This window comes from Malaclemys terrapin, chromosome 10 (genome assembly GCF_027887155.1).
Source record: "Malaclemys terrapin pileata isolate rMalTer1 chromosome 10, rMalTer1.hap1, whole genome shotgun sequence".
Classification (NCBI taxonomy): domain Eukaryota; kingdom Metazoa; phylum Chordata; order Testudines; family Emydidae; genus Malaclemys; species Malaclemys terrapin.
Genome location: NC_071514.1, coordinates 26,884,705 through 26,894,713, shown reverse-complemented (window position 1 = coordinate 26,894,713; position 10,009 = coordinate 26,884,705). Strand labels below are relative to the sequence as shown.

General features: G+C 41.5%; 1 protein-coding gene across 2 annotated transcripts in view; it reads left to right on the top strand.

Annotated features, from left to right (window-relative positions):
* The first annotated feature begins 855 nt into the window (after window positions 1-855).
* The window catches only part of ALDH1A2 (aldehyde dehydrogenase 1 family member A2), a 73,996-nt gene continuing 64,842 nt past the window's right edge, over window positions 856-10,009 (top strand). The window contains exon 1 of one of the 2 annotated variants that reach the window (XM_054043073.1): window positions 856-916. Coding sequence is in view for 1 of the 2 variants with exons in the window: in XM_054043071.1 (XP_053899046.1) it covers window positions 2,909-3,025 (117 nt within the window). In the remaining variant the exon portion in view is untranslated. Of the gene's footprint in view, window positions 917-2,870; window positions 3,026-10,009 lie in introns of those variants that run through there. The other variant, XM_054043071.1, reaches the window with a different exon arrangement.

The window sequence follows — 10,009 nt, the reverse complement described above, 5'->3', positions numbered from 1 at the left end:
TCTGACTTAATCTCCAGCAGCCTGTATTGCTTAAGAATGAAAAAGCCACACAGGCTCTCTCCCTCAAATCTTTGCCAATAAAACCCCCCTAGATACAAACCCCACTGAGTTTCACTCATTTGGGGGGAAGAGTCCCTCATTTGCTTCATTTTAAGGCAGTTTATAGAATATATCACTCATATGATAAAGCGCTGGCTCCGTGTTTTCAATGTGGCATTATAAACTGCATTGCTAAATTTTTGAAATCACTCATTCAAATTGTCACAGCTTGACAGTGCTGCCTATCCTATAAAAACCACAAAATTATGAAGCCATCTTCACTGGGAGAAGAATAAAGAAAAGAAAGAAGCTAGACAAATATATTTGGACACTTCTTTTTTGTTACTCAGCTGGAAGCGCAACTGTGGGTGAATTCACAGATTAGCGCTGTGGCCTATACACCACTAAAGTCCCAGCTTAGCCCTAACATGACATATACCTTTTGCTGGCTCTTTGTGGAGGAGTGAAGTTCACCTTGTGTCCTTACATAACCCTTTTTGACACTATATTTGTATTTGCAAATTGTCCATGAACTGTGGTCATGTTTGTACAACGAAGAGAAACAAGGATTTGTGGACTCTGCAAAACCAGAATGTCCCCAGATTCTATTGTTTATTCTTAGCTAGTTCAATAAAAAGAATAACCTGCTCTTTTCCTGGTTGCTTTGATGTGTATTCTTTGGCTTCAGTTCCAACAGACGGTGATAGTTCTGCTGGGGGAGCTGACAATGGATATGAGCTACGTGGCCCAGCAGAGGGCAGCAGGCTAACAGAAGATGTTGCTGCCTGTAATCAGGTATCTGCTGCCGGCCGCTTTCTTCGGAGGATATTTGGTTTGCATTTATCACTGTCACACCCTGAGATCCAGCCTCTTTGATGTAAGTAGCCGCAAAAAGTGAGGCGATTTTGAGAAAATCATTACATGCTGAGAATAAAGCTGGGAGAAAGAGAAGGGAAAAAAACACCAGGACCTGTTTAAAAACTCTGGTTCCCAAATTGCAGCAGCCTGTGAGACCAATGCAAGAAGAGGCAGGGTCCCTTTTCTGCAAAAGTATATGATGGGGGAGTGGAGATCCGTTTGGTTAGATCGCTGGAAGGGGAGGGAGGAAGGAGGATAAATAAAATAACTGGCAGATGAGAACAAGAGGCTGGGTTGTGCAAGGAAACCCCTTTCCTGTAGTGGGGTGTGATGCAGGTAGGGCCAGGGGAGCAGACCCCAATCTAGAAACAGATCAGGAGGGAGGCCAGTTCTAAAGAAACTTTGGGGGTGTGCCCTGTTGTTGCCCCTCTAATATCCTGCCACCAACACGGCTACAAGTTGGGTGAGGTAACATCTTCTTGGTCCAACTCCTGTTGGCCGGAGACAAAAGCTTTCCAGCTTACACAGAAGGAAGAGCTCTGTGTCAGCTCCAAGCGTGTCTCTCCTCAACAGGAGGTGGACTAATAAAAGCTATTACCTCACCCCACCTTTGCTAAGGACAGGGCAGTGTGGGAAGAGGGGGGCTGTTTCCTAGTAAAGAGGCAGGACTACCCGCATCTTCACTGGTATCAATTCCCCTATATTCTCCTAAGGTGGAAACAAAACGTGTGTCGGCGTGCGTCTGTGCTGTGCCCCTCAGGGGGTACTTTGGTATCTGTGTATATAAAAATAGTGTATATCTCTGTGTGTATCTCCGTGTATGAGTATATCTGTTGGTGTGTATTTCTGGGTATGAGTATCTGTATCTGTCGGTATATATATCCATGCCTCTCTGTGTGGGTCTATCTGTCGGGATCTATCTCTGGGTATGAGTATCTCTGTGTCTCTGGGTATCTGTCGGTCGGTGTGTATCTGTGTGTACATCCGTGTCACTCTGGGTGGGTCTGTCTGTCGGGGTGTATCTCTGTGTGTGTATCTCCCGCTGCCTGCCTGGCTGTAGCTGTCTCTCCGTGTGTGCCCGTGTGTCTGGCTGGCTTTCCCGGCCCTACCCCGGCGGAGGGCAAGCAGGGAACTGAGCCGCTGCTCGGCGCTCTGGGCTGGGAGGGAAGCTGCTGTTGGCACAGGGCTGAGCCTGTCCCGCGGAGCTGGACCAGCAGCTGCTCCGGCCCCGGGCTGCGGGAAATGTTCCCCCGGCTGTGTGGGCTGCTCCGTGCCGGGAGCGCGGTGTCCTGTGCACAGGGGTGGCCCGGCCCCTGGAAATCCGGGGGGGTCGCCCCTGGCCCGGGTGTCCGCTGAGCCGTGCCTGCGGGGGAGGGCTGCCCCGCTGGGGCCGGGGCTCGTATCGCTCTGTCCGCCCCCCCTTGGCAGAGCGGGTCTAATGAGGTTCCCAAGTGCCCCCTGCGGCCGGGCGGCGGAGAGCCTGTGCGCCCCTCAGAAACCCGCTTTGATTTCCGCCGGGCGGCACCTAGCACCCGGCCGCTAATGCTCCTGCCATTATTGCAGGGAAATCCTGGGGCATTTCCCCCGCAGCCAGCGGCAGCCCCGGCATCAGAGCGCGCTTCACGTGGGTGCCTGGCTGCTGGCTACCCGGGCGATGGGTGAGAGCCAGAGGGGAGCCCGCTCCGGCTCCAGCCTTGGCCGAGAGAAGAGACCTGTTGAGCGCTGATCTCCTGCAGTGTCTGCCAGACTTGGGCTGAGGCTGAGCGGCTGATGGAAAGAGAGAGCATTTTAATTCTATCAGCCTAGGTAGGATGGACCTGCCCCCCTGCCTCTGCCCTCATGGCCAATAAGAAGAGACCCGGCTTGACACCTGCCTATATACAGAGGACGAGAGCAAAATCTTCAGCACTGATCTGTGCAAGGGGGGGGTGGGGGGAGGAAAAAAAGAAAAGGGGGGGAAAGTCCAGGCCAGATAAGTGGGGACGTTTGTACTATAAAACCCCCAAAGACTATGACTTCCAGTAAAATTGAGATGCCAGGAGAGGTGAAGGCAGACCCTGCAGCTCTGATGGCATCTCTGCATCTGCTGCCTTCTCCCACTCTCAACCTTGAAATCAAATACACCAAGGTAAGTTGTGTTCATTTATTCTGGCAGGGAGCTCACAGCTTTCCCCCCAGAAGAGGGATTTTGCTTAACATCGGTTCCAATCTGCCCTAACCGACTTCAGTGCAGAGATAAAAAACTGCCTTGAAACACTAATAAAGGAAACGGATTGTTGTAGCCCTGTAACCATCTGGAAAGCCAAAGGATAATAGAAAAGCAAATGATATTTGCTGAGGTTGGCTGTACCATTTCTATGCTTCTTTAAATGTTTTCCACAAAATTGCTCAGTTTTATTTTCAGTGTTGCAGTCAGTGCTTCTCTTATACATTTCAGTTGCTCCTGATGGAAATCAGAGGAAGTTATATATACTTATACTTCTCAATCAGAAAATAAAAATGTTTTCATTCTTGAAATGGTCCATGTACCCCTGGGACTTTTTTACAATTCCTGGAGGGCTCTTAATCCTCCCAGGTTGTTACAGCCTTGAAACAGGTCTCTTGACTAACTTCCTCAATATCTGAGTATGCCCTTGAAATGACATTGTTTAGAGGGCAAATTATCTTAATATTTAAGACATATAGTGTCATATTATATTTTCATTAAGGCATGGTTAAGAATTATCCAGTTGGGTCACTGTATATACATGCTCAGGATTTCTGTATTACATTATAGAACTGAACAGTTTCCAGAGGCTAAAAGAGGCTTTTAGACCAGTTGTTTGTAAATGCAAGTTCAATTTTTAAATTCGTTTTTGTGTTTTGAATCTTTACACCTTTAGTACCTTGAACTGAAGTATGTTTTCATTTGTGCTGGAGAAATATCAAATGCATTGTATAAATAAATTTCAATGTTTAAGATCTTATTCCTAATTACTGAGTAACTTAATAGGAAAAGAAAACACATGGACATTAGAAAAAGGCGATAACATTTTTATCTACTGGAAATACACCTTCAGGTGTCTTAGCGCTGATAGGAAACCCATGTTGGCCAATCCATTGTAATATTTTCTTTCCAATTATCACTTTAAAAGCTTTTTTGTCTTTCTTTTTTTTTAAACTAGTGCCAAAACAAATTTGTTCTCTAATTTGTTAGTTTTTTCCATGTTTTAGACGAATTTTTGAGGGGAAACTCAACTACTTTAGACTTCATAATTTTTTAATGAGAAACGAGATATACAAATTAAGAGTGCGTATATTTGTTTGTTTATAATTTTCCAGAAGGTAATTTCAATGAAAATAGAAAAGTATGTGGGTATTTGAGGGTGATTGGTGTGTCGTTGTAAGGATGATGATATTGAGCAAATATTTTGCATGAATTTTATTTACCGCTTAAAGTTATTAGTTCTTGTATTATAAAATGTGTGTCAGGTATTATGAGTACTCCAAATGATGTTGTGCTTATCCGAGACAGTTTGTATAGTAATTGTGTACACATTTCTCAATGTTATGCAACTGGGAAATTGGTTTAAAAATCTTTCTAAAGTGTAATGCAAACTTGTGAGTGGCCACGTGCCTCTTTTTTGTTTGAAAATATTACCAAGGAATATAAACTCTAATAATTTAGAATGAAAATGCCATAATCTCAGAAGTGTGTGAGATCTGACAGATTTTAGCCTAATGGTTGAAGTAAGAGGGTTCATTTTTCAGTATTAAAGCAACAACAAAAATGTTTTACCAGAATTTGAAATATCAGGTAACTCGTGATTGCCCTTGAAGAAAGAAGTTTGGTATAGAAAAGGTATCTTTAGTATTTTATTTGGCATGTCTTCTGTCTTTGTTTTTCTGTCTGTCTCTATCTCTTTCTCCTCCCCCTCCCTTTTCTTTCTCTCTGCAGGAAAGACAAGTGATTTATAGATAATTGGAGTCTTCAATTTGGAGTCTTGTCTTGGGCAGGACTTTTATCCAGGATCCACTTTCCCACCTATTACAAAGAAAAACAATCAGAAATGAAATAATGGATTGAAACTTGATTCTTTCATTTGGGGGAGGGGTCACTTCATGTCTTAAGTGACAAACAACTTCCATAAACAATAAATAATGCTAGACTAAAGCACTTTACAAAAAACTTGTAAAATCAGACATCTGTAAGCATTTCCAGCAGCCTCTCTCCTCCTGCTTGTTAGCTGAGACCTTTAAACACACAAGCAGCGCTCAGAATTCTTGAACTCCTTATTACAGTTCTCTCTGAATGTAAAGTCTTAACCATTTGGGAGTTAATTCTTTACATAAAATAAAGGTATTCATGGTAATACAGAGAAATTAAAGTTATTTGAAAATGTTTTTTCTAGTTAAGGATGGCATTTCTGCTGTGTTTTAAATTCTAAACTTGAAAAATGCTTAGGAAATTTTGTTAAGTCTAAAAGCTATTAGACTTCCAGGGAGCCTTAAGTCATAATCAATATAGATTTTAAAAATGTGCATTGAAAGAAAGTATCACTTTTTTACCCAGAAATCTTTAAAATAGTAAGACGTATATTATTTTCCTAGGAAAATACCACACTCTTAAGGACCATTGAGTGACATACATAAAATAAACACTGCTTGTGTTTGTGTGTTTAAAGTTGGGTGTATTTCCACTAGTTAGCAATCAAATATCATAAAATTGTTTCTTAACATCATTAAATGCTAGATGTAGTGAAATGAATCAGCAGAGAATGTTTGAGTTCTATCACATATACTTTTGCTCCATGCTTTGGAACATGCACACTGTACATTTCTTCACTGATCAGGAAAAAATTTTTTTGCGATGACTGTCAGTTTCCTGAGGCACAAATGCAGTTTTCTTTTAATGTATGCTGTAGTTTACTCTGAATTCCATCCTCAGAAGGGAATGTAGTCTTATTTTTAAAAACTAGTCATAGAAATATATCCCCCTAGATCAGGCATTATAGAAAATGACTAATTTAATATGTAAATAATAGAAAAATGCTGGAAGAGAAACAGCCAGATTCTGTCCAAATTTAAACAAGATTAATGTCCACATGTAGACAGGCTTACAGGTTTAAGGTTAAATATCTCCCTTTCTGGTGACACCCACTGGAACTGCTATGTGCAAGACACTCAAGATTTTCATTATAATTATTATTTTTTAAACCTGTTCTTCATTTCTGAGCCCCATATAAATACGTCAGGAGGGATCATTCCGCAAGGATCACCAGAGAGGAGGGTCTTCCGCTCTTGCATAGAAGCAAAGTCATTCTACAGTTCTGTTTTTCTGCCTTCCTCATCCCCCTGCTCCAAACCTGTGGAGACCTCTGTCAGTCCAGGGATCCATGTATAGGGAGGGGGCAGGCAGGAGGGAATGCCAGGCTGATACACACCCTCTCCCTGGCAACAAACAATAAATCCAATTGTGCCATCTCCATGCTGGGAACTCCTCTAAAATGGGATGTTCCAGGAGCATCAGATGTTGAGGGAAGCCACAGCAGTGAAGCTGCAGTGAAGCCACGCCGTCTGGGTGTTCTGAGCATGTAGTGGAAACCTGGAGATCTGTGTGCAACTGTGGGGACTCTGTGGGCTCCAGAGTCTGAACCCCTTTATCATTTGATCTGTTCTTCTATCTAGTGTTTAAAAATAGATATAGAATTATTCCAGTGGAACTATTTCCCCTTGCAGAGTTTTCCTCCCCTAAGGCCACCTCTGGTGTTTTTTTCTGCAGGAATTCTTCATCTCTTGCTGTTGTCTAATCAACCCTGTTTTATAGATAGGACTTCTGAAGTTAGTTTTTAACCAATTTGAAAAAAAAAGTGTTGATCCAATAAACACTGGAAAAATACCAGAAATGGTTACTCAATTTGTGTTGACGTCACCCCTTTCCCAGTGTAGTCTGTTATTATATGGGCAATATTGCTGGTCCCTGGCTTGTATCTACATGGAGCAGTAATGGGGGTTATGGGGATGTGATTTCTAATGTGTTGCGCATTAATTGGTCTGTGTAGTCCCTGCTGGTGGGCACTAAAGGTTCCCTACTGCACTTTAACATAAATAGAACCTCAGAATTATGAACACCAGAATTACAAACTGACCAGTCAACCACACACCTCATTTGGAACTGAAAGTACGCAATCAGGTGGCAGCAGAGACCAAAAAAAAAGGCTAATATTGTACAGTACTGTGTTAAACGTAAACTACTAAAAAATGGGGGGGGGGAGTTTAAGATTTGACAAGGTAAGAAAACTGTTTCTCTGCTTGTTTAGTTTAAATTAAAATGGTTAAAAGCAGAATTTTTCTTCTGCATAATAAAGTTTCAAAGGTGTATTAAGAATGTTGAATTGTAAACTTTTGAAAGAACCATAACATTTTGTTCAGAGTTCCGAACATTTCAGAGTTACGAACAACCTCCATTCCCAAAGTGTACATCACTCTGAGGTTCTACTGTAGTGCCATTTGAAACAGTAAAAAGAACAGGAGTACTTATGTTAAAGCTCAGAAGGGAACCAATGCACTGAACACTAAACCAATGGTTCAATAACAAGGATAAAGCTTAAACTAACATGTAAGTCATTTTTATACATATAATAAAAATTAAAGTAGATCCTGCTTAGTCAAGAATTTTGGGAAGTATCTCCACAAAAAATCTTCATTACAGTAGAGTCAATAGACTCCCAAAAACCTGATTTTTGGACATCTACACAGAACTCAAAAATTACTAAAAATAAACCTCAAAATATAAAACTAATAGATCCTGTTCAATAGAAGCCCTATGTGCAGAGCATTGTCATAGTGATTTTAATAAGTCACATTGACATGAAAGGACAGGGTGGTGTAGAGTGGTTTGAGCAGGAATAAAGAGCCAGGACTCCTGGGTTCCTTTCCCAGCTCTGCCATTGGCTTGTGTGACTTGGAGTGACCAGCTTCACCCTCTCTGTGTTTCAATTTACCTCCGTATAATGGGGATGATAATAGTCAAGTTGATGTTGAGTTCTAATTCTTGTTTGCATGGCATTTTTAGCTTGAGCTTGAGCTTGAGTAAGAGTTGCTAAATTAGGTCCCTTGAGATCCTCTGGTAAAAGGACTGTAACAGGATGAAGTTGCTTTATTACGAAAGGAGTGAGTATATAGTTCTATTAATGGCTCTTTGTTCAGAAAGAATTATACATTAGGATTAGGTGAATAGACTGATGGCCATATTAAACCTGTAACAGGGATCGTCTTCCACTCCTAAACTATAAACTAAATATAGGCCAGTTACAGTTCAGACAATTTAACCAAACTGTAAGTCTAGCCCTACAGTAAAGCAATAAAATTACACAGTTTGTACTAGGGATGGGCAAGCGACTTCTGGTGAAATAAGAACTGAAAAGAAACATTTGAGATTCCAAAAGTGTTCAGGGTTTTTATTGGTTGCTACTAAATTCTCTTGCCCGTCCACTCTGTGACATTGCCTAGCACCCTTTTTCTGCGGGTTTTCTTGCCTGCCGGAGATTCTCAGAGTAATTTCTTGACCAAAATTCAGATTAGGGGTGGCAGGGAAGATGATTTATTTAGAATAACTGACCTGAATGTGTTGAACTGAAGCAGAAAGTTTGAAAAAATTCAGGTGAGTAGATTTCTCCCCAGCTATCTTTATCCTTTCTGGTAGCAGATTCTCTTTGGGTTGACGAGTCTTGTTTCATATAAAAAAAAATCAATCTATCTGTGTAACCGGCCATTATTAGCTGGCTAATTTCTTATAGATTTCGTGGTAGAAGTTGCTCTCAGGGATGTATTTGAATGGGAAGGGGTTAGGGGCCTTGTGGGTCAGCTCAGCTGGAAGATTCCAGGAGTGCCTGGATGAAAGACAACCAGAGATGGGATCTGAGAAGTGGACAAATGGAACCACTCAGTTCCTCTGTCCAGAGGGTTCAGGTTGCAGAGATGCTGCACTCTGTGATGCTTTTCTCTCTGCCAGCCTGGGTCGGGGGTTGGCTACAGCTCTGCCAGTCTGCTCTCTGTGCCAGCATGGACTGGCAAAGTAACTATTGGATTTGATGCTATGTGGATCCACAGACCTAATCTCTCTGCATTAGGAGTATACTGGAACTGACCAGTGGACCAACTGGTATGTAACAATTTCCTACTGTGACCAGGTCTAGATATTTCAGAGGAAGGTGCACTGAACTGTGCAAAACTACATTGTGGTCTAAAGGGGAAATTTCTTCCTGACCCCTGATGCTTTGAAGCTTGAGTATAGATAATATAATTGAAAATGCTATTATTTTCATATAAATGCATTTATCTGTTCTTAGACTCATAGAAGTTGGAGACTGAAAAGGCCTGTTAAGTTAGTCAGTTAATCCATCTGCCCGGCAATGCAGAATGCCCTCCCCACTCCTTAATCAGATCCTATACATGTTATTATTTGCAATAAACTGAATATAGTATTCCAGGCGAATACATTAATTCCACTGTATGTATCTTCTTCTGTTCACTTCTTTGTGCTGCACATTAAGAGATGTCTTCAATGAACTGTCCACAGTAATGCCTAAATCTTTCTCCAGAGGTTACAACTAATTCAGATTCCATTAATTTGTACTAGTAATTTAAATTCTTCCTTCCAATGTACACTGCTTTGCACTTACCTATGATGAATTTCATCTGTTGTATTGTTTTCCGATTACCTAGTTAGGTTAGCTCCTGATGGAATTTCTCACAATCCCTTCCAGTCTCTTGACTACTTTGAATATTTTTTATCTGCAGCCGATGCATCTCACTGTTAATGATCTAGTGAACAAAGATATTGATTGCCACTAGTCATAGTAATGATCCTGGGGCACCTTTCTATTAACCTCTTTCCACCGTGAGAATTGTCCATTTATTTCCACTCTTTGCTTCTTATCTCTTAACCAGTTTTTAATCCATGACAGGACTTTATCTCTCACCATGTGGTTACTAACTTTCCTTAATAGCTTCTTGCGAAGGACTTTATCATCAAAAGCCTTTTTAAAGTCTAAATAAATTATAATCACTGATTCTTCTCTGCCCATCATTTGGATAATTATTTTCAAAGAACGCTTAACGGGTTACAGAG